Source organism: Nuphar pumila, chromosome 10, assembly GCF_984573655.1.
Source record: "Nuphar pumila chromosome 10, dmNupPumi1.hap1.1, whole genome shotgun sequence".
NCBI lineage: Eukaryota > Viridiplantae > Streptophyta > Magnoliopsida > Nymphaeales > Nymphaeaceae > Nuphar > Nuphar pumila.
This window is the reverse complement of record NC_143258.1, coordinates 115,520,868-115,547,277: the sequence shown is the minus strand read 5'-3', so window position 1 is coordinate 115,547,277 and position 26,410 is coordinate 115,520,868. Positions and strand designations below refer to the sequence as shown.

Genomic DNA, 26,410 nt, shown 5'->3' with positions numbered 1-26,410 from the left:
CTGCACATTAGTATATCATGTTTAATTAAAATGTTATGGCACAGTTACTACACATACACGTGCATATGTGAAATTTATAAGGTGTTGCATGTAAATGACCGCATGAGTGTTCACATGTTTTCATTGAAAGGATTTGTGATTGAGAACATGCATTTGACATGAATACATGTATTAAATGAAATCTTGCATCTTACATGAATATGTGAATCGAAAGAAAGCATCCAAGGAATCTGAAGTTGTGAACTCATGCATATGTGTATGCATATTATTGTGTTATGCACTTCCTTAAATGGCACGTATGAATGTCATTTGGAAAGCGTATGATTTATTGCATATATAGCATACTGTTATGGTTTTTGCATATGGTGCATCGGTGATCAAAATGAATTATCGTGGACCTGATGGGTCCTGAGCTTTAGTTTTGCTCCTTTATTTATTTTAAATGCATCGCAAAAATCGCATTAATGTTGTTGCACTATATTGCATTGTTTTATAATTTTCCGCGGGCGGTGATCCCGTGATGGTTCTCGCAAAAGAATATGTGAGCTTGTGTCTTTGCTTTTGTATGCTGAATTGAAAACTAAATAATTGGCCTGTAATAACAAGATAAAGAAAAAGAACAATGTAATATACGTTCTGAGATCTCCCATCGTTAGAATGAGAATCTTAGAGTTTCGGTTTTGGGGGACCACGATGATACAAAAACTTCGTAACTCGATATTAAGGTTTTTTCTCCTAACTACGGTTTTAAGGAGAATGTCACTTTACCTGAAGGTGGTGTGTAGACACAGTTGTTGTTTTGGTATACCAAAAAAGTGACATTATTGGATGTGGATATCCTTAGTGTCCCGACATTAGATGTGGAGGTCTAATATTCCGAAGGTGGTTCGGTCGAAGGCTAAGTTTGGAACCCAGTAATAAAATACAACTTGTGTACTAAGTTACCCTGGGAACCCTACTTGACCTCAAAAAAATTTACCCATTTGGTGTATCCGTAGGCAACGGTAATAAAAAGAGAAACTTAAATTGTGTGAATTCTAATAGGGACATGCATATAATAGAAGAACTTGATCCAAGATAATAAAGTACTCATGCATGTGCAGAGACATCATGCATTTTTCTGTTATGCATTAGATTATGCATACTTGCTTTTCTACTTGTCATGTATGATTGAATGCACGATATTATATCTTGTTGCATGCTGAATGTTCTAAATGCTTATCTGAACCATGTTCTTATTGCAATAGTATTTTTCTAAGTTATTGCATGAATTCTTATATGTATTCTTTATGCTTACTTGTTTCATTAGAAGGATTTATACACAGAATTTCTCGGATTTCTGATACCCTTACTATTGTAATTTTCGCAGCAGCAGGGCTACACGTTTGCTAGACAGCTTCATAGATGGACAGCGTGACTCTGTTTTTCTTTACTTTTTCTTTACATTTAATTGTCTATGCACTCTGATTTTCTTATGCAATTGTCTCAAGATCATTATTACTTAATTAATAAAATTTGGTTTGCTATGGTGTGGATGATAAATGTAAGATCCCTGGTGGTTTGTTTGGTTATCCAACCGTGAGTAGAACCGTAAAGGCCTCGAGTCTCTTAAAAGATTTTCGCAATAGTTTTAAAAAAAAATCTGCATTTTCAAGGGATATGAGTTGGGGTTGTTACAGGTTTGGTATCAGAGCCATCACAAAATCTTGCATTTTTATCATCTTTTTAGCATCGAGTTTTTAATTTTGGAATGTTAGCCCTATCCTGAAGTATCAGCAAGTCGTGCCTCGTGCTTCAGAGCAGTTTTCTTCACTGGTAATGCTATTTAATACTTTTGTTTAAGCATGTAAATTCTTGTGCTTGATTGCATTCATAGTTTAATTCTCTTTTGGTGTGAATTAAAAGACTTGGTGTGACTGTATGAATGCTTTTGCTCGGGATCAATCCTAATGGGGTAGGATCGACCGGGTATAACTTGACAATTTTCAGGTTTTAGATGTATCGCCGCAACCGTGCTTCGACTTTCACTGGTACTCCCGCGGATTGGCAGGAGCAGAGGGATTTTATGATGAATGCCCTCAACACTCTAACGGAGACGATGATAGTGCAAGCGACGCAGACAGCACAGGCGGCGCAAACGGCACAGGTGGCACAGGTTGCACAAGTTGCTACTGGTGTCCAACCCGCCGAGGTTGTTTAGAACGCAAGTGGCATTTTCTTTGAGAGGTTCCTGAAGTTGGACCCGCCAACTTTTTCAAGAAAGGCCGACCCAAAAGCAGCTAAGAGCTGGGTCGAGGAGATTGAGTGGGCATTCTACATCCTACCTGTCCCCGAGGACAGGAAGTGTGAAAGTATCTCCAACAAGATACTAATATCAAGACCTTAATATTCTTGATATTGAACCCACCACGAAAGCACAATAAGAACACTTTAGAACACTTGTGCACAAAAAGCACAACCCACAAATAACTCACAAATGCACAAAGGCATAAAATAATGGAATCAATTTATTGAGAACTTGGGCTTTGACTCAAAGTCATGAGAAAATACAAAGGGGAGAACCCCTATTTATAACACCACAAGAGGGGCCTTGGAGGGGCTCCACCCATAGTCGTTGGAGCCCCTCCAACGGTCACAAATGTGACCGTTGGAGAGGGCCCAACGACTATGTTGGTGGGCCCCCCAAGGTACCTTTTTGGTACACATACAAAAAGAAATGAAAAAAACAAAAAAGAAAAATAAAAATAATTACAATCACATCCAAAAAGTGAATGTGCGCAAAAATAGGGAAAAGACTAAACTACCCTTATGACTAAACAAATAGAAATATATATTTTATATATATATTTGAGTAGATACATATACATATATATTAATATATGTATATGTATTACCATATATATATTACATTATATGATTATGTACATAATTTAACACCCCCCCTCAAACTTAGGGCAGGATGACCGAGAGTTTGCTAAGAAGGAAGTTGAAGCGCGGAGCACACAAGGCTTTAGTGAAGAAGTCCGCCAACTGATACTCGGACGTGACATATGGAAGGTCAATGATTCCTTGGAGATACGCCTCCCGAACATAGTGACAGTCCATCTCTATATGTTTGGTCCGCTCATGAAAAGTGTGATTTTTAGCAATATAAATCGCACTTTTGTTGTCACAGCAAAGCTTGGTAGGCCCTTCAATTTTGATTCCCATATCTTCCAGCAACTGATGAATCCAAACAATTTCCATGGTAGTAGTCGTCATGGCACGATATTCAGCTTCAGTTGATGATAGAGATACATTTTGTTGCTTCTTGCATCTCCATGAGATCAATGAGTCTCCTAAGAATACACAAAAACCAGTGGTGGAGTGACGGTTATTTGGGTCACCTCCCCAATCAGAGTCAGTATAAGCAATTAATTTTAACTCAGAAAAGGAAGACAGAAAAACTCCCTTATTAATAGTGTGCTTTAGGTATCTCACGACACGCAAGATAGCACCCATGTGAACAGAAGTTGGTGCATGCTGAAATTGACTTGCCGTATGCACCGCATGTGAGATATCTGGTCTGGTGATACTTAGATACATCAACGAGCCTACTAGTTGCCTGTAGGGAGTAGGATCGGAAAGAGGAACACCATCATCAATCTTCATTTTTGCTCCTACTATAGCAGGAGTTTCACAAACTTTATCATCTGTAATACCTGACCTGTCAATAATCTCAGATGCAAGCTTAGTTTGAGACAAAAATACCCTCTATGAGAGTATGCAACCTCAATACCCAAAAAATAAGTTAAGAAACCCAAATCAGACATTTCAAACTTATCCTTTAACATGGACTTTATGCTTTTAATCCCTTTAGAATCACTCCCAGTAATAAGCATGCCATCCACATATAGCAACAGAATAACAATCCCTGCATTAGACTTTCTAACAAACAAAGCAGTATCAGTAAAGCATGATGAAAAGCCATTATCTAACATCACAGAGTTAAACCTATCATACCAAGCTTTGGGAGCTTGTTTTAAACCATACAGTGCTTTCCGAAGACGAAGCACTTTCCCTTTAGGATACTCCATTCCAGGAGGAGCATCCATATATACTTGTTCGTTTAGATCTCCGTTTAAAAACGCATTCTTAACATCAATCTGATAGATGTTTCATTTATTTATTGAAGCAACAGTTATAAGACATCGGACGGTGACCATCCGAGCAACGGGGGCAAAAGTCTCCTCATAATCATTCCCATATTTTTGACCATACCCTTTTGCAACTAAGCGGGCCTTATATCTCTCAAGAGACCCATCACTCTTAGTTTTGACTTTAAACACCCATCTACACCCTATTGCTTTCTTATCTTTAGGAAGGTCTTCAAGTTCATTGTTCATAGCAACTATCCATTCTGGGTATTTTCGTGCTTCCTCAAAATCCCTAGGTTCTATGTACGAGTGAATGGCGCTTAGACAGGCTCTATATTTTGGTGAAAAAGACTCATATGAGATGAACCTAGAAGGGAGTTTTCTTGATCTTTCGGTCCTACGAAGATTTCCTTCACTTGAAGGGGTAGACTCACTATCATATCTTTCGAGGGCACTTCTAAAAGTACTCCTATCTCTATGAGAGTAGGTTATAGGATCTCTATGTGGTTCTTCATTAATGGGTTGATCAGTATGAGTTTCATCATTTTGATTTGTTTCATCATCGCTAGTATCATCATCTTCAGTTAATAAATCAAACAGAAAAGAATAATCTATATTCTCATCATTAGTTTCAAGTTTTTCGAAACCACTAACATTTTCCAAGAAGCTTACATTTCTGGAAACATAAAGTTTATCACTCTTAACATCATAACAGCGAAAACCTTTATGAGTTTCAGAGTAACCAAGAAAGGCACAAGAAATGGCCTTAGGGGAGAGTTTGTCATTTTTATCAGTAAGGACAAAACATTTACATCCAAAAACCCTTAACCTGCTATAATCAGGTTCTTTTTCGTATAATTTTTCAAACGGGGAAATCTTGTTCAAGTTTTTAGATGGAAGTCTATTTATGAGATAGACAGAAGTAAGAGCGGCCTCCGCCCAGAGTTTTTTCGGTATATTTTGAGAAATGAGCAAAGTTCGTGTGGTTTCAATAATATGCCTATGTTTCCGTTCAGCCAACCCATTTTGTTGGGGGGTTTTGGGCATGGTTGCCAGTTGAGGAAGCGGGAGCGGGAAGCGATACGGGAAGCGGGAGCGGGAAGCGAGGCACTTTCAAAATTTTAGGAAGCGGGGAAGCGTGGGACCACTTAGGAGCGATTCGGGAAGTGTCTCGGAAGCGACCTAGGAAGCGTCTCGGAAGCGACCTAGGAAGCGTCTCGGAAGCGAGGGGGAAGCGAAAAAAATAAAAATAAAAAATAAAAAATACAAAAAAATTGAAAAAAACAGGGGAAGCGAGGGGGAAGCGTGGGGGAAGCGAGGGAGAAGCGTGGGGGAAGCGTGATGGGAAGCGCGCTTCCCATTAAAGGGAAGCGCGTCCCCCATTAAAGGGAAACGCGTCCCCCGTTAAAGGGAAACGCGCTTCCCAAAAAAGGGGGACGCTTCCCCCCACGCTTCGGAAGCGCGACGTTTCGCGCTTCCGAAGCGCGCTTCGGGGAAGCGCGCTTCCCCTTTTAGCTAGGCGCTTCCGGTAACTCTGGTTTTGGGACAAGACTTTTGATGAAGAATTCCATAGTTTTCAAGATAGCTTTTAAATTCATTGGAAAGGTATTCGCCACCCGAATCTGTTCTAAAAATTTTCAAATTTCCATTGAATTGATTTAAAACCATCATATGAAATGTTTTAAAAGTTGAAAAAACTTCATATTTATGTTTAAGAAAATATATCCAACTAAACCTAGTGAAATCATCCACAAAGATAACATAGTAAGAAAAGCCTCCCTTGGATATCACCGGAGCTGGACCCCATACATCGAAGTGAACGATTTCAAAAGGTTTTGTTGTAAACATGGATCTTTGAGGAAAAGGAAGACTTCTCATTTTTCCAAGAATACATTCATTACAAACAAAATTTTCATTACAAAGATGCTTAATAAAAGGCAAATAAGAGATTTTAACAATGTTGGGATGACCCAATCTCTTATGCCATACATGAATATCTTTGTTTTGAGCAACATTACAAAATTGATTCTTGGGAATTTTAAGAAAATCAACATAGTAGAGGTCTCCTCTCCTAGAGCCTTCCCCAATCAATTTCCCGGACTGGCGATCCTGTATCCAACATTTATTAGAAGAGAACTTTATATCGCAACCATAGTCCGAGAGTTGAGAAACGGAAAGTAAATTTAAGTTTAGTTTTAGAATAAGACGAATTTTTGGGATAAAAAAATCTTGTTTTTCAAAATTGCTCATTCCTTTAATTTCAAGAGGGGTTCCATCCGCGGTTGAGACAAAAGATGGAAGGCGATTTTCAGAATAATTAGAAAGAAAACAATGACTTGGAGTCATATGAAACGAAGCACCAGAATCAAGTAGCCAAGATGTCTTACCAAGAGAGGAAGAAGATGACATGGCGGCTCCAGAAGTGCCTCCTTTGAGAAGAGGTTGAAGAGCATCCATAATTTGATGAAGCGAAAGAGGTTCATTCGATGTTGAAGGTCGTTCCTCCGATTGGGATGCTAAAGCCGCGGTGAGGAATTTCTTCCATTTAGGACAATTGGGTTTGATATGTCCTGGTTCTTTACAAAAATGGCAAGTTAATTTGCTATAATCTCTCTTGCCATATCGATCATTTTGCCCTTGATTTTTGAAATGGGGCGATTTGTAAGTCTTCAAATTATTATCGGGTCTTGAACGGCATTGACCACTTCATAGTCATTTTGAGAAGGTGTAGCAAGAATGCTTGGGTTATTTTTACTAATCCCCATACGTGTTTCCTCACCACTTAGCTTGGTGATGACATCTTCAATAGATGGGGAGGTAAAAGCCGATAGAAGGGAGGACCGAATTTGCTCAAATTCGGGTCTAAGACCATTTAAGAAGTTGAAGAAACGATCTTCCTCAAGTTGTTTGTGCCTTAACTCAATAGCTTCTCCACTCCATTTTGGTTCGAGCATGGCAAGCTCGTCCCAAATAGATGATAATTCGGCAAAATATTCCCGAATAGATAAATCATTTTGTTGAAGAGTCAAGGCTTTCTTTTGGAGGTAGTATTTGTGAGGCAAGTCTCTTGACGTATACATTTTTTCAAGGTATAACCAAGCTTCGGAGGCCCTTTTAAATTTGATGATGTTGGCATTGATCTTGGTTTCAACGGACGAAAAAATCCAAGACAATATTTTGAAGTTCTTCATTTCCCACTCATCATGCCTTTTGGAATATTCTTCTAAGGCCTCTTGTCTATCTTCTCCTTCAAGAATTTTGATTTCCCCTTTCTCTATAATAGAAAGCTTGGGTTCGGGTTCCGATATGGAACCTTGAACATAACCCCAAAGACCTTTCCCTTTGATATGGGCTTCCATGTTGCCGGCCCAAACATGGTAGTTTGAACCACTAAGTTTAAAACCAAGGGAGAAGTGGGAGTCTTTTTCACCCATTATGGAGAGGAGAAGATGAAAAATAAAGCGTACCTTAACGGATTTTCAACCTTTTCTTGACAAAAGTTACTTCTAAAATATTGCCCGGAGCAAACGCTTTACTCAAAAACTTCACTAGCTTGAGGGCACGATTTTCGAGGTGCTTCACAAGAGGCGAGATACACGATCTTCCTTCTTCCAACGAGGCTCTGATACCATGTGAAAGTATCTCCAACAAGATACTAATATCAAGACCTTAATTTCTTGATATTGAACCCACCACGAAAGCACAATAAGAACACTTTAGAACACTTGTGCACAAAAAGCACAACCCACAAATAACTCACAAATGCACAAAGGCATAAAATAATGGAATCAATTTATTGAGAACTTGGGCTTTGACTCAAAGTCATGAGAAAATACAAAGGGGAGAACCCCTATTTATAACACCACAAGAGGGGCCTTGGAGGGGCTCCACCCATAGTCGTTGGAGCCCCTCCAACGGTCACAAATGTGACCGTTGGAGAGGGCCCAACGACTATGTTGGTGGGCCCCCCAAGGTACCTTTTTGGTACACATACAAAAAGAAATGAAAAAAACAAAAAAGAAAAATAAAAATAATTACAATCACATCCAAAAAGTGAATGTGCGCAAAAATAGGGAAAAGACTAAACTACCCTTATGACTAAACAAATAGAAATATATATTTTATATATATATTTGAGTAGATACATATACATATATATTAATATATGTATATGTATTACCATATATATATAAAATATATATATTACATTATATGATTATGTACATAATTTAACAGGAAGACCCCCTTGGCACGTACCGTCTAAAAAGCGATGCCAAGAAATGGTGGGACTGAAAGATTTTCAATGTTTAAATCCTTCCACGCGTGAAAGCTGAGAAACAGAGAGAGAGAGAAAGGGAGAGAGAAACTACAGAGAAAACTGATACCCTCTATTTTCTCAGGGTCGGTTGTTGTATTAACCCCTTTATAATAACATACTATTATAAAGATTAGGGTACTAAAGTACCCTTATTATAAGAGAATAAATTACACAGTGCCATTAAAGAGAAAGTAATGATCACGGGTCTGGATCTCCAGACCCGTGACCCGTAACAAGGGGAATACACTTCTTTTCACCCTCCCTCAAGTTGTGCATGATCTTGAACCATGAACAACTTGCCTTTTAACATCCAAAATTTGTCTTTTGTCAATCCTTTTGTAAATATATCCGCCACTTGATCTGTAGTTCGTACAAATTCAGGCTCAATCTCTTTCTCTTCTACCTTTTGTCTCACAAAATGCTGATCTATTTCAATATGTTTGGCACGACTGTGATGGATTGGATTAAAAGACATACTAATGGCACTCTGGTTGTCACACAAAAGAAGTGATCGAGAGATCGATTCTCCTACTTCTGTCAGTAAGTGTCTAATCCAAGTAGCTTCAGCAGTGGCGGCTGCCATTGACCTGTATTCAGCCTCTGTACCGGATCTGGCAAGAGCCTTTTGTTTCTTACTACTCCAAGAAACCAAATTCGTCCCAACAAACACACAATAGCCGGATACTAATCTGCGTTCATCTGGGTCTCCCGCCCAGTCCGCATCAGAATAAACAATGATCTCATGTGCATTTTGCCCATTAGCATTTCTCTTATATATAAGGCCATCCCCAACCATTCCTTTCAAGTATCGAAGTATCCGTTTAACTGCTTCCATATGCCCTTCACATGGTGCATGCATAAACTAAGATACTTGATTCACAGAGTAGACTATATCAGGGCGAGTAAAAGTGAGGTATTGTAACATACCCACTATGCTACGGTACTGTGTGGGATTATCAAATGGATCCCCATCTTGAGAGCTAAGCTTTTGATGAAGAACGCTAGGAGTGCCCAAGGGCTTGCAGTCTTTCATACCCGCTTTATTGAGAACATCAATGGTATAATTATGTTGAGTGAGAGTCATCTCTTCAGAGGTACTGTCGACTTCAACTCTAAGAAAGTATCGTAGTTTGCCAAGGTCCTTCATTTTAAACCTCTGATTCAAGAGATGTTTGACTTCTTCAATGTGCTCATTGGAATTACCAGTGATGATGATATCATCTACATATATCAACAACAGAGTAATTGTGTCTTGGTTCTTAAATATAAATAAGGAGTGGTCAAGAAGAGATTTCTTAAAACCATATTTTTGTATTTCAAGAGAAAAACTATTGAACCAAGATCGAGATGCCTGCTTCAATCCATATATCGCCCTTTTTAGTCTGCATACATATTTTGTAGGATTGCCTTCTGCGTAACCAGTGGGTTGTTCCATGTATACTTTTTCTCTCAAATTTCCATGAAGAAAAGCATTCTTCACATCAAGTTGGCTAATAGTCCATTGATGTTCAATAGCTAAAGAAAGTATGACTCTGATTGTCCCCATCTTCACCACTGGACTAAAGGTTTCATCATAGTCCTGTCTTTGCTCCTGTGTAAAACCTTTGGCTACAAGTCTCGCCTTGTATCGCTCTATAGTCCCATCTAGTTTATACTTTATTTTGTACACCCATTTCGCACCAACAACATTTCTGTCAGGTGGTCTTGATACGACATCCCACGTACCACATTCATGTAGAGCTTTCATCTCCTCGTTTATTGCTTCAATCCATCTTCTGGAATTTGATGCTTGGGAGAACGTTGAGGGTTCATCTTCTTTATTCAAGGCTGTTAGAAAGAGTTAAAAATCTAATGAGAAATTTTCATAACTGACTCATCTTTCAATTGGATGGCGAGAACGGGTGGATCTTCTAGTATCAACGATGTTGGATGTAGAGGATGTGTCCATGCCTGAATTAACTATGGTGAGCAGCTCTCTTTCTCGTCGAGTGTAAACAAGGCCTTTATACCTTTCTGGATTCAAAGTTGGGTCTGTATTTTCATGATTTTCATGGGCAATCATTTCATCAGTAGACACAGATTCCTTATCCTTTTGAGTACAATTTGAGCAAACATCACTAGCTCCGGAGAGAAGTTCATAATTCAACCAAGGATAATAAGCCTCGATTTTAGATTTTGATTCTGAAGAACTAGTACATCGACAATCAAAATTCAATTCATCGAAGATGACATTTCTTGATATTTTGATGCGCTTGCTCACCGGATCATAGCACATGTACCCTTTATAGTCATCAGCATAACCCACAAACCTGCACTTCAGAGCCTTGTCCTGAAACTTATGTCTCATTGAACTATCAACATGAAGATAGCATAAACAATCAAACACATGCAAATCATGGTAGTTGGGATGTACACCAAAAAGAGACAAGGAGACTTGTTTTCCAAAATAGTCATGGGCAATCAATTTATCACATGAACTGCAGAATGAAAGGCCTCTGTCCATAAAGTAATCGAAAGACTACTATCATGCACATCGCACACTCAACAATATGGCGATGCTTCCTTTCAGCAATCCCATTCTGCTGAGGTGTATGTGGGCAAGACACCTTTTTCCTTATCTCGTTACTTTGAAGAAAGTAAAGTCAATGGAAGAAAATTCACCTCCTCCGTAACATTGGAAACTCAGGATGTTTTCAGAAAATTGTTTTTGACAAAAGAATGAAAGTTTCGGAATAACTTGAAAGTCTCAGATTTGTGTTTCATGAAAAATATTCAAGAATAACAAGAATAAATGTCAACAAATAAAAGATAATATTTAGTTCCAGATATGAAAGCAACTGGGGCAGGCCCCCAAACATCAGAACAAATAATCTCAAAAGGTCTTGAAGCTCTTTTATTAATAGAATGGAATGGTAAGACATGACTCTTACGTAAGAGACAACTAGAACATTTATTGTCATTGACATTTATTCCTAAACTTGACTTGGGAATGAGGTTATTTGAAACAAGTTTTTCAATGAAACTACTACTGCAATGACCTAGACGACCATGCCAAAGATTTGGCTTATTGATTTCAGAGACACTGAAAACACAAGTAGAATTTTCAGAAGGCAACGATGAGTGGAGCTTCAAGTTTGGGTCTGCAAAGCGAATATGTGCTGAAGGATCTTCTTGAAAGACATACATATTGCCTTGTCGTTTTCCTCTAGCGAACGTCTCCTTCGTGCAGAGATCCTTGACAAGAACAGAAAATGAAGTAAATTCAACTGAGGCTTTGATATCATCAAGTTTAGAAACTGAAACAATGTTTTTCTTGATATTAGGAGCATAAAGAACTTTTGAAAGGTTGATAGAAGATTCGGACAAGGGTATAATGGAGTTTCCAATATGAGAGATAGAGAGGTGTGATCCATCTCCAGTAACTATACTACTTCTACCAATGTAAGGAACAAGTTTTAGGAGCTTACCGGCATCACCAGTAACGTGAGTCGCTGCGCCAGAGTCCACGTACCAAGTACCTTGCTCATTCTGTTTTAGATTCAATTCTGCTAAAGCTGACAGCAATAACTCCTTTACTTCTCCGTTGGTCCTTGTACTGTCTGTGCCTCTTTTTACTTCAGTTTGTGTCGATTTTCTTTTATTTTGGGGATTGAACCAACAGTTAGCTTTGATATGCCCCTTCTTATTACATAGAAAGCAAGTAGGAATTGGCCTCTGTCTTTGTGGATTGGAATATGTGTTGGGTATAGGTAATAATCCACGACCTCCTTGACCACTTCTCATGTGTCCTCATTTTCCCTTGATATCATAGCTTCCTCGTCCTCGTGCATAAGTAATCCCTGTAGCAAGAACTTCTTGTGCCCCAGTATGCATAGATGATTCTTCAGAAAATCCCTTTAGGTTCATCTTATATTGTAACAATTTTGCACGCAGATCTTCAAAGTTGGGCAGCTCAGGTAAACATAACAAGGAAGTAACAATCATATGATAGTCGTGTCCCAATCCACTGAGAGTTTGTTGTACCAAATCTTTATCAGTTATTGTACTTCCAACAACTGCTAGTTGATCTGTGATAACCTTTATTTTGTTCAAGTATTCCATGATGGTCATGGAATCCTTTCTTAACATTTGAAATTCTCTTTTAAGAAACATAATCCTGGCCTGAGAAACTTGTGAGTATGTCTGAACAAGTCTGTTCCAAAGTTGCATGGCAGTGCAGTCATTTGGAATTCCTACAAGTACCTTTTGTGACAGTGTAGATGTAATATAAGCAACTAGCGCGTGGTCTCTTTTCATCCAAGCTACAAATTCGAGATTTCTAACATATACCGTAGTAGATTCCCCTTTGTTGTCCCTTTCTTCTCGTGATATGAACTCGGGAGGAACTGGAATAGATCCATCCAAATGTCCAGAAAGATCCTGACTCCTAATGAAATGTATGATTTGCCTCTTCCAAGTCAAGAAGTTACCATTGTTTAATTTTTCAGACACGAGTTGACTGAGGAAACTTGAAGAAATGACCGACTAAGTAGGAAGTGAATCCATGTTTCACAGTATTAAGAGTGTGTCCAGCACAATCTGTCTACAGTTTCTGTAACCTTTTTTTTATTATTTTTTTTTGCAGAAACTAATTCATATCAATGGCTGATTTAAAACAGAAATTGAATATCTATCAGATTTCTGATTTTCAGAAGAGAATGAATATTGAATATGAAAACCACAAAAATATGTGAATATGAAAGGTATGATTTGCCTCTTCCAAGTCAAGAAGTTACCATTGTTTAATTTTTCAGACACGAGTTGACTGAGGAAACTTGAAGAAATGACCGACTGAGTAGGAAGTGAATCCATGTTTCACAGTATTAAGAGTGTGTCCAGCACAATCTGTCTACAGTTTCTGTAACCTTTTATTTATTTATTTATTTATTTATTTATTGCAGAAACTAATTCATATCAATGGCTGATTTAAAACAGAAATTGAATATCTATCAGATTTCTGATTTTCAGAAGAGAATGAATATTGAATATGAAAACCACAAAAATATGTGAATATGAATTCACACTCGGTATTGACGCAATGCTTTCAAGCTAAAGGAGATAAAATGGTAGAAATGAGGGTAACGTCAGATCGGCTTGGTCAGATCTGATCAAGGATGTAGCTGGATCAAAATAAGACCCCGATTGCGTGATTAGATCACGCAGTGGTCAAAACAATAAACAATGTATATTGATGACAGATTGAAGAATGAAAGATGGGGTTTGAGATCGAAAACCTGGGCTGAGTTACCCAATCCTCTCTGAGTTAACTCAGATTAGTTAGAGAAGAGAGTTTGATCAGATCTGATTAACGTCAGATTTGATCGAGATCAAGAGACATAGAAAAAATAAGAGACAGATCTGATTACCGTCAGATCTGAATAACGTCAGATCTGATCGAGAAGAAAAAAGAGGAATAAAAAATTCAGACGAGATTGGGGAAACAGAAAAAAATTCTTGACTTAGAAGAGAAAATCGAGAAGAGACTGATCTTTCAGACGTACCTTTGAGATCGATTCCAGTTTCAGTTGTAGCGTGGCTCTGATACCATGAAAGATTTTCAATGTTCAAATCCTTCCACGCGTGAAAGCTGAGAAACAGAGAGAGAGAGAGAGAGAGAGAAAGGGAGAGAGAAACTGCAAAGAAAACCGATACCCTCTATTTTCCCAGGGTCGGTTGTTGTATTAACCCCTTTATAATAACATAATATTACAAAGATTAGGGTACTAAAGTACCCTTATTACAAGAGAATAAATTACACAGTGCCATTAAAGAGAAGGTAATGATCACGGGTCTGGATCTCCAGACCCGTGACCCGTAACAAGGGGAATACACTTCTTTTCAGGGACACCATGCGAAGGGTGAAGTACGTTGATTTGGACGTGATTCCCTGTGAGGTGTTTAGGGAGGAGTTCTTGGACACCTATTTCCCTTCCTACGCTTGGGAGCAGACGCAGTAGTGGTTCCTTGAACTTACTCAGGAAAGCATGAGTCTGGTGGACTACGCCACCAAATTCAGGAGCCTAGAGCAATACTGTCCAAACTTGTTCGTTGGTGAGAAAGCAAAGGTGGCTAAGTTCGTGTGCGGGCTTAAAGATGGGTTACGGACCAGAGTGCTGATGAGTCGGCCTACTACCTTTGCCGACGCGATAGAATCTGCTATAGTCCTGACGGAGGACTGGGAAAGGACCAGGAATACATTTCAGAAAGGAGGTGGTAACGGTGATGGTTCTTCGAGCGGAGCGAGAAAGATTCCACCTGCAGGCGAAAAGACTCAAGGAGGCAAGAGGTAGCGGACCCATGAGGGGCGACAGCAGGGTGCACAACGGGGTCAACCCCAACAACAGGGCAGTAGGGAAATGCCCAGCCAGTATGTCGCAAGTGCGGCAAGAGCCATCCTCTAGGCTTTTGGCCGATGTTCAAGGAGGTTTGCTACCAGTGCCAGCAACCTGGGCATATTGTGCAATCAATGTACCATTTTCAAGCCACCAAAAGATGCTAAAAAAAAGAAAAGTGGATGTAGGAGGTAAAGAAAGAGGAATGATACAAGCATCATTCAATACATATGGAAGGGAGAAGATGGATAAAAAAGTAGAGAAGTATTTTTATTATAGTTCACTTTTATTTAATGCATCTAGAAATCCTTATTGAAAGAATTAAATTACTTTACTAGCAAATTGTAACTTGAGTGGTCATGCATCTCTAAGCTCAGAAAAACTACGAACAACAATTCTTATAGAAGACAAGGCAAATATTAACAGATTGCTAGAGATTTTCATGGGAACAAAATGGAGTTTTTCATTGTTTCTGATGGGTAGACGGATATTCAAAGGCGTTTCCTGATTAATTTTATCGTTTCTTCACTTAGTAGCCTAGTATTCTTGAAAGCAGTTGATGCATTTAGGCAATTTAAAAATGTTGAGTATTTGAAAAGTTGTTTATACAAGTAATAAAAAAATGTGAGTGATCAAAAAGTAGTGCAAATCATCACAGACAATTCTTCAGTTCGTAAAAGTTGCAGTATTAAGTTTGAAGAGTGAGTATCGTCACATTTTTTGGACTCTTTGTGTAACACAGCTTGAATCTGTCCCTCAAGAGCATTTGTAACCCAAAAGAAGAAGATTCGTCTGCATATGCTCTATGTTCATGAATTGAGGAATTAGAAAAAGATGTCAAAAGCATTAGGAATTTTGTTGTCAACCACCATCATAATAATATCATATTTAATAGGCATTATGATCTAAAATTGTTGAAGGTTGTTGAAACACGTTTTGCGTCCATCATTGTGATAGTGAAAAGAATTAAGTCAATAATACGAAACAAATCTTAATTTTTTTGAAGACCAGATGATTTGGTTAACATGGTGACTGGTGATAATTAAACATTCTATCGTGTTGATGATGTTGTCAAGGCCCAAGAAATTAAAAAATTCATTATTATGATAAGTTTTGAGATAAAGTCGTGTACTTCATTGAGTTTACATAACCTATTTGAGAAATATTGAGAGAAGTTGACAAGGATGAGCCCATGTTTCACAAAGTTTATAAAATGTGGGATAATATGATTGAAAAAATTCAAGTTGCAATTTTCAAGCATGAAAAAAAATCTTGCACTCGATAATTCAGAATTTTTTAATCATATACATTCAATTTTAGTTAGAAGATGGGATAAAAACAATTCATTTGCATTTTATGGCACATTCTCTCAATCTCAAATATTATGCAAAGTGGCAGGAACGTGGTATTGGTCGTGTCCCTCCAAATTTAGACTCAGAGCTATTAAGGCATAGAAATACGTGTATGGTGAGACTTTATCAAGAATCACATATTATAAAGCAAGTCACACAAGAGTTTTAAAATTTTTCCTCTTCGAGGTTATATGGACAGGCATTAATAGCGAGAGAGAAGAAGAATATAGATCCTATCACATGGTGGTCAACAATGGATCAGAAACACCTCTTCTCCAACGTCTTGCTTTGAGATTGCAAATATTCTCAAATCCACAACATGAAGAAAAATAAACTCACCAAGTGTGCATAGGATTTAGTCTTTCTTCATTCCAATCTTCGATTATTGGAAAATCTCCAAGAAAGTTAAAGTGTATTAATGTGTTTTTGTGGTGTTACCGTCCATAGCACCACAATTTTATATTCCAAACAAATTAAGAAAAATGTCATAATGGTTTCATGCACACGATAAGTATTTTTGCAATTTTAGCATAAATGACACATTTATTAGTTGTATTTTCAAACTGTGCAGTGCCTTTTAACCCATTTTCTTTATAGAATTACAAAAACTACCCATTAATGGCGACAATTAGTCATGAAAGAATCATGTCATTTTTAAATTCTTGGGGGTGTAATCAATGCTGAAGTGCTAACATGGCGTGGATTTTTAATGGCCCCCATCACTACAAAGAGTAATGACTTCATATGTAGACAAGGGAGAAAACAAGGATGTCCATAGGTTTGATTAAATGACCATGAGAGAAATTGATGTTGGAATAGTTTTAATAATTATTTTTAAAGGATAACTGAGGTGGTTCTACAGTTAAGTACTTGGATGATCACAGAGGGATAAGTTTTTCAAGCTCAGGATTGAAGACAAATTTTGGGTTTTCATCAACTAAAACAATGGCTAAGTTGACTTAGAAACCTATCTAAAGTAGGCAAAAACTATGTCACAAGGGTGCGGGTGCGGCGCAATTTTAAAAATTTTGGACACGGGGACTCGGCTATATATATATATATATATATATATATATATATATATATATATATATATATAATAATATATCCTGTGTGCATATATGTGGATATTGTCCTCTAAAGTTTGGCCCCAGCATGAGTGTTTTTATAAACTTTGCAAATTGTACTTTTGCCCTTGCAGAAAGGGGGGTCCGAGGGAATTTTTTTTTCTGGGGCTTATGCTTGAGACTCATGCTATATATATATTTTTTAAAAATATATAAAAAGATCATTTTTTGTTGTTTTTTACCCTAAAAATGGACAATTTTTGGACTCAGTCAACGTTGACCGAGTTCAAAAAAGGATGGACTCGGCCTGGACTCGTTGACCGAGTCCGACTCGGCGTTGACCGAGTCCGGGCCGCACCCGAGTCCGCACCCGTGTCGGGGCGTGTCGACTCGGGTGCGGCACCTCCTTAGCCGAGTCCGTGTGACATAGGCAAAAAGTCAAAGTAAAAGATGAAACAAAATCTGAGGACATCCAGGTGGACTTTTGGTGTTTTAAGACTGGCAGATATCAGGCCATGAATTGTGTTAAAACAGTCCAACTTTACAAGGATATTTGGTTCCATATACTTGTCTATGAAAGTGTTTCCCAACTTTCCATTTAAAATCTCAAAATTCTGAAGACGCCAAACAATAAAGCATAAGAATCCAAGAAATTTGGGTCTGCAACAATTTCTTCACCAAACAGGGAATCTTGGAATCCAGAATTTTATTAAATTCTAAGTTTCCAAAAATTGCAAGACTGCTTCAAAATCTCAAACCAAGTGACCTTCAATATAAAGCTACTAGATTTTCTCTTAAAGAGTTTGTTCTTTTATTTAAAAATGTATCTCGTTTTGCAAGATCTTTGCCCACAGATGGTGCATTTTTGCCAAACAATGACTTCGTCAGGAAGTAGAATCACATGATACGAGAGAGAGAGAGAAATCTTTTATCTCCTTTATTTTCCTCTGATTAAAAGTTCCAAGAACAAAATAACTGAGCAAATTCTTGATTTCTTAGTTTTTTCATTTATTTGTGAGGGCTTCTTCAATAGGTCAATTGCAAAGTCCAACCAAATCCATGGAAGAATGTAAAGTATAATCTTTACTTCATTAATAGAACTTGGAACTTGTGGTTAAACCTTCTAAAAATTAGTAGCAACCTTTTTGTTCCCAAAAAACACCTCTTACTCTTAAATTCTGTCAAGAACAATTCTTACCAATATTATAGGTACATATAATTATTGTTACTGTAATATGTGTACATATATACTTACAATCATGCATATAAATATAAATATAAATACAAATAAATATATATATATGTCATAGTCACAAATATCGGTATCGGCTATATCTCGGTGAGGCTATTTCTCACAATATTATGGGTTTGGTGATAAATCTCGGGGCTTAAAAAAATAAAAAAAATAACAAAAATAAGTAAGAAAATATCATGTGTAGATACTAAAATGCATATATAACGACCCCAAAGGGGTTTGGCATAGTGGGATGGGGCCTAGGGCACTAGGCAGGCAGTCTAGGTTCAAATCCCATAGGCATCACCCCTTGCGCAAGCCGAAGCGTGGCGACTCCCTGGGACCAAGGGGTAAGCCCATGGAGTTTTATGCTGCCAGGATAATGCTCGTAAGCACGGCAAGTGGAGCCATAGCAGCTAGGTCTCTGATCCTGGGGGTGGTTTCTCCACATATATAATGAAAGAAATAAGTAAAAAATGAAAAATAAAGAAGAAAGCACATTTAAGATATAGAGACTAAATAAAAAACAGTAACAATAATTGATAATATCGCGACATTATCACGAAAATATTGTGATATTCTCGTGATAATATCGAGATATGATCAAATTGGTGATATTTTAACTATAATATTGTTTGCTGAAAATACAGTGATAATATCACGATATTTTGAAAATATCACCGATATCTGTGACTATGATATATATATATAAAGGCTGACAATTAGTAAGGTTGGGTCAAGCTGAAACTCACAAAATTTTATATAAATAGAACCCATGCCTGACTAAACCAAGTTTGAGCAAGCTCAAGTTTGGTTTGGCAGGACGTCTCGGCTTGTTTTTATGTCATTTGTACTAAAAAGAGAAACATGTAGTGGGTTTCAGTCAAGGTTGCCAAAAAGAGAAACAGAAACGGGAAACGAGGTTTTTCGCATGTGAAATGGGAAATGAATCGGGAAACGACTGGGAAACATTTAAGAAAAAGTAATATAATAAATTAATGAAACAAAAAGTAAAAAATATGTATCCCACAAAAGGGAAACATGAGAGGAAACGCATGGGAAACGTTTTCCCATAGCATGGGAGAAACATGTTTCCCATTAATTTTTTGGTGTTTCCCATTTCTGAAATGGTTTCCCAAGAAACGCATTTCCCATTCTCTTATAGCGTTTTCGGTAACCCTGGTTTCAGTAGTCTAAGGTAATGAGTAGGGATGTAGAGTTGGTATTAACACAAGATATGCATGCTAAGTGAAGTGTCCACATGACAAAGTCGGTAATGCATCGTGAGTGCATGTAAGTTCTCCTTATGCCCATAAACTGCAGTCAAAACGAGAGAATCCCCTTCCAAAATTTGGGAAAATAATCATGTAATTGTGAAACTCCCATTTGTAGCAGATCCTTATTCCATAATAATACCCTTAGATCTCCTCGTCACTCCCTTGTACATAAAGTTGTATCTGTGCCACAATTTAGAGATCGATTCTCTACTAGTAGATAGCAAAGGTCGAAACATTGTTCTCTTATGACTTTTTTTCGAGAAAAGTTTACGAAAGTAGAAATGTACTTTTTACACCTGCCATTGTCAAGTCCCCTCACATGCCACACTCCTTTATGCATGGCTGCAGACAAGATCCTTTCTTGGCCTCAATGTATCCAGATGTGGGGCTTCCTTCTAGTTCAATGCTTTCAATTCCTTGGCTAGAGGGCTTTCGGATTTCCAGCAACTTTTTTTTTCAATAGGCTCCAACAACTTTTACTAATGAATAACAGTTGATTGAGATATATTCCACCAGCAGCATTTAGAGGTTCCTCCATTTTCTTCATTTCCAACCTCATTGTCATTTTGAGGTTGTTGATTACCGACTCAGGAGGCATGACTTCCAATTTCTGTAACGCCTAGGTTAACTACATTCCCAGATGAGCAGAGAAGTTCTCCTCTTCCACGTAAACACAAAAATTAATACTGTGATATTACTAAGATGTTTCATTTGAGTTTTTAACTTTTTTGTCAATTTATCATGATATTATGGATTTCTATAGAAAGATATTTGAACACATGTACATAAGCACATGTAGGTGTATATGCATATATTAACACACAAACATAGCACTAGTAAATATCATGGTAAATTGAAGAAAACTCTAGCGCTCGAAACATCTTGATAAATAGAAGAAAATTTTAAAATGAGAAGTATCTTACAATATCACGATTACACACGTACACATGCTTATCTACATATGTGTTCTTTTAAATTTATTACATTTTCAAGGTAGTTTCCATGGAAAAAGGTAGGGGGTTCCATGGGTTGGGGAACAGGGAAAGGAGTGGAGTCTAGTCAAGTAAATGGAGGTATGGAACGAAGATGTGTTTCCTACCACAGAGATGACTCCTCCAGACTTATAATGATGTCTTCTATGCAATGTTGTGAAAAGCGTTGAGGTGTCGCATAGCACTCTACTAAAAACTGAAGCGAGGCGTAAAGAGTAAGCCTCATTTTTTTTAACTTAAAAAAATATTTTAAAAATATCTACAAATACAAATAAATAAAAGAAATGCTTTATTGATGAAGCAACAACCAATAAGAAATAGAAAATCTCAAATAAATACTGAAAAAAATATGAGATTAACATGTAAAGCAACATTAATGCAACAACTTGATCTATGTAAGTATCTAAGAAATAAAATATGAGCATTCAATAAAAAATTAAGTAAAAAAAATAATAACAGTCAAATTTTTCAACATCATGTCATCATAAAAAAATGCATATTAGCATTAACAACAAAATGTTGGTGTACCTGTTGGCAGAGAAAGAGAGTTGAGTTTGCACTTCTTCTTCTTATGTTTCTTTTTTTCTTAGATATGAGACACGAGAGAGAGGAAGAGTCAAGAGGCGAAAGAGAAGAGGGAGAGTCGAGATGCAGAGAGAGAGGGAGAGACAAGATGCATAGAGAGAGAGCGAAGATGCAAAGAGAGAGAAGAAGGAGAGGCGAGATGCAGAGAGCGAGGGGGAGACGAGATGCAGAAAGAGAGATGAAGGAGGGTCGAGGAAAGAGGGAGAGACGAGATGCAAAGAGAGGGAGAGTCGCGATGCAGAGAGAGAAGAGGGAGAGTCGAGATGCGGAGAGAGGGAGACACTATATGCAGAGAGAGGAGGGAAAGGCGAGAAGCCCGACCCCAACCCCAAAATCTTGGTCAAATGAGGGCCAAAGCCTCCATTTGACTTGAGTTAATTGAGGCGCTCACCTCACAGTGAGGCGTGCCTCGCCCTAAGGTATACAACTCATAACCCATGAGGCGTGCGCCTTAGGGCCTTTGCGCTTTTTACCTGCGCCTCAAGGCCCAAAGAGCCTCACCTTGAGGCGAGGCATGCTTTTTGTGCCTTGAGGCATGTTTTTAACAACACTACTTCTATGTTCTAGTCTCCACCAAGGTTATCGTACACAGAAGCTGTCAAGTTCGTACAACCATTTCAAGGGAGCATAATACCATGATAAATTAAAGAAAAACTTCAAAAAGAAAACTGAAAAAAAGTATATGTTTAAAAAACCAAACATTTGATCAAAGCAAAACCACTTATTTTTTAATAAGAACCCTTTATACTTCTATAATAGATATTTATGAATGTAAATTAAATCATCAAGATCCTTATGGTTTTTGACAAAATTCACCACAAAAAGTACGTTGCAGTGTAAAAACAAATCCTCAGTAAATTTCCAAAAAAAGTGTCCATAAATCTTTGGAAATGTTAGATACATATCTAGAGTATCTAAAAGTATTGCACACTCCATAAATAAAACTGGAGTACAGAAGTGTCCAAGGAGCACCACATCAGGTCAAGAGATATCTAACATGAGCGCAGTTGGTTGTGATGAGCATCTAGGGGCTGCCATATTGCAATAGACATGAAACATGTTTTCCTCCACATGTCCTCCTCCCATATTGACCCACATTCATATTATAAGTTTAAAGGATTGAATATGTTATGCAGATAAGATGAGTTCCAACATTTTAATTAAAGATCCCTAATTTGAATCCATGGGAATTAACTAGTGTGGTTATAGAAATGGCATACATGGACACCATAAGCATCAATTTGTCAGCTTTTTCTTAGCAAGAATGTTTCATGAAGTGTGTACATGTCCTCTAGACAGATCATCCTGGAACAATATGTGCAAATTTTCTTCCCAAGTTAGATGCTATATCCAACCTCCTTATGAGAGGTTTTGGAGGGAGAAATAAGGCAGTTTGAGGCAGATTAGCTTCACCACAAGCAACCACTTTGGAACTCTTTGATACATAGAATAAAGGGTCCTCTAACATAACAATACAATAGTGGTTGCACGCATTAACTATCACTATCATGAGCAATTAAGTAAATTTATAAAGAGGGCTCAACAAAATATATTCCTGAAGCTCAATCAATCAACGTGTCTTTCACCCTTGGTAATATTTACTTAAATATCTTTTATGATGTCAAACTAATTTATAGATTATGGAACCACCCTGGTAGTCCTAAAATTGGTTAGGGGCATGTGGTGAACTTATTAGAGAATGAATGAGCATGTACATACACAAGTATTGCACATGCATTCACTTGTATGTAATGTTAACACGCCTGTGCTAGCACATCAACATTTACTTTTAGTTACATCTAACATAACTACATAAGCAAACAAACATGTCCATGTGTGCAAGAATATGCATGTACATCCATGTGCAATTTCCACATGTGAAATCTACACATGCAAGTATTACTAACTGCTCAAAAAAAAATCCATTCCATACTGTGGTACACCTAAAATTGGTTGGGGGAATGTGGTGAACTTATTAGCGAATGAATAAGCATGCCCGCACAGAAGCACTACACTGACATTCATTTGTATGTAATGTTAACACGTCTGTGCTAGCACATCAACATTTACTTTTAGTTACATATAATATAGCTACACAAGCAAACATGTCCATATGCACAAGGACACTATATAACCCACAATTATGCACTTACATATGTGTATATGCAAGAATATGTACGTCATACCCATGTGCAATTTTCACAGGTGAAATCTACACGTGCAAGTACTAGCTGCTCAAGAAAAAAAAAATCATTCCATACCATTCTACATACATGTGTCACATCAATGTTCATGCCTGATAAATACATATCCCATAAATGAAGATATAGCATACATGAACATATGTTCATAAGCTTGCATACACACACAAAATAAAACATATTCATACCATGAATCACATGCAAGGTAGTTAAATGTAAGAGTAGCCCAAGACACGCTTAATTAATTAACCTTTTCCCTCTCCCCACCCCCCAACATGTTAGACAAGTTGTTGACCAGTCACCCAATTTTCTTGCAAACCCAAGGGGGTGCTTGAATACCTCGAATCTGAGATCTGAGGATCTGATTTGCTGTGGGATCCACACCAAATCCCCAGTCCTTGCAAATAAGGGTCTCAAATCCACATGAACCCATGATTCATAATTTAGCTCTCTCTCTCTCATCAATTCAAACAACAGATCTAAGAACCTAGGATTTCCTACTGGATCTCTAAGATCACCTTTGATATAAGATCCAAGGCAATAAAATGCACCTTAAGTGACCCTAGAGGCATAGTTGTAGTGAATTTGTGCCTTTCCTTTTCATTGACTTATGATCTAGAAAAGATGCCTTAGGTCCTTCTTTCAAACACTTAAAACTTAAACTTTTAAGAAGGCAGTGAAAAACCAACCTCTAGTTTCCAAAAGAAATTCATTCTTCTATGAAAACACCAAGTTTCATCCCGATGAATTTTCAAGATACAACTTCTACTATCCCATTTTTTTTACCATTAATAGCCGATCAATATTAAGATGTTATTTATGCATTTGATCATCAATTATTTGTTACCGCATTCTTTCAGCTAGTCTGCACAGAGACCTCGGTCACCTATGCGTCGCCTATTGCTTTTTACCACTATGATCACATACACACACACACTATACACATACAGATACATATATACATGAATCAGCCGCATATTGACATAAGTATACACAAATTCTATACATCTACAGATATACATATACATGTTTAGCTGCATAAAAGAATACAAATACATAAAATATATGCATGAATTGGCCTCATACATAACATAAAGATGTCCATGTGATGTACGCAGGAAGATACATGAAAAACATGAACATGAAAACATGATCAGACGGATACATACATGACATATCTACACACATCCTATACATGCATTCACGTATACATGAAAACATCATTTGCACAAATATAAGCGTGAATTAGATGCATACATCGCCAAAATCGATACGAGAAGCATAATTAGGGTAAAAAGAGGGGGAAATGGAGTAAGGAGAAACACTAACCGGAGGAAGAGGGAGGGAATTACCTTATGGTCCGGGTTGGAGAGGGTGCGGATGAGGAGGGGGACGGCGCCGCTGTCGAGGACGGCGGAGACACCGGCGTCGACGCCGCAGGCGAAGCTACCGACTGTGGCGGCAGACTGGACGAGGAGAGGGGCGTCGAGGGAATCGCCGGCAAGGATCTCGGAGACGTGGGGGACGGCGCCGAGCTTGATGTAGAAGAGCTTCTTGGTCCTGTTGCCGATGATCTGGTTCTTCACCTCCCGGAGGGCCTTCAGGCGGGCGTTCCGGTCACCGGAGCTCAGAAGCGCGATCAGCTCCTCCGGCCGGCTCCCGCCGTAAGACGGCGACGGAGCAGCCGACGCCGGCATCACCTGACGGGTTCCGGCGCGTCGGAGGAGGCGGCGACGGGTTCGGTTAGCGAGACAGAGAGAGAGGTCAGAGGGCTGAGGGACGGCAGAGACTTTTCTTCTCTCTCTCTCGCTCATTATTTTACTTTCTCTCTCTCTCTCTCATTCGGGATTTGAAATGTTGGTAATAAGGGAGTTAAAAAGGAGAAAAGCTCTTGAATGACATATTGGCACGTGTAATCGCATGACTTCTTATTCCCAAAAGCCATTTTTTTGATACTTTAGTAGATGCTAATGGGCACGCGTGGCTGAGACAAAATTATTTGCCTTGACCTTTAAATATGTCATACTTTCGCATGCGCTTCCCTTCTAGGTTTATGTGAAGAAACCGTCAGTTGAAGCAGGGAGATGACTTCACGCGTTTCGTAGCCTGGCACGTGTGGTTTTTCCTAAAATGGATCGGATCGGTTCGATTGGATGTGGGTCCGAATGAATGATGAAAATTTTTTGATGTAGAGTTTTACGCTGACCACCATGAATACAGTAAGCTAAGCCAGCACGACAAGGACTCCGATCTTGGGGGCGCAAGGTCACTGGGTCTGGCTCAATTGAGCTTGTTGGATCCAGATGAAAGCTGTCTGTGACATGACCCATCCTTGTTCCTATCTGCGGGTGTGGGCAACCGCCCCGCTATCTGGACAAAAGCCGGCTTTGAGTCGACCTGTTTGGGAATCCCTGCCTCACGGCCTGGCCTATCATATTATATAATAAATATTATTTTATATATAAAATATAATATATATTTTATAATATTATGTTACGTATATATAACAGCTGGACACAAACTCTAGGACTGAAAAACGAGATGATCAGCCATTTCGCTAGGCTTGATTTTAGAAATTGAGCTTAGTGAGCCAAGCTATTAGCTAGCTCAGAGTATGAACATGGCAAGCTTGATTGGGTTGACTCGTACAGGTTTAATATATTATATATATATATATATATATATATACACACACACACACATCGGCGAGCTAGGCTGTGGGTCAGCCCACCAAACCCCATCCATGGTTGGGTCGGCCAGGCCCACTGCCCACCCCTATCTGCAGCTGGGTGGGATGTCAAGAAGTCTGGTATGACCTCATTCTGACCCAAATCCAAAATACCTGGATTTGGACTTAGTCATATAGATTTGATTGTA

The 26,410-nt window shown here is 38.3% G+C and overlaps 1 protein-coding gene across 1 annotated transcript in view; it reads right to left on the bottom strand.

The window, feature by feature from the left end:
- Positions 1-25,347, bottom strand: part of LOC149828008 (ARM repeat superfamily protein) — a 79,199-nt gene extending 53,852 nt beyond the window's left edge. Inside the window, exon 1 of the mRNA XM_090019795.1 lies at positions 24,886-25,347. Coding sequence (XP_089875921.1) covers positions 24,886-25,347 — 462 coding nt within the window. The remainder of the gene's footprint in view (positions 1-24,885) is intronic.
- Positions 25,348-26,410: the final 1,063 nt, after the last annotated feature.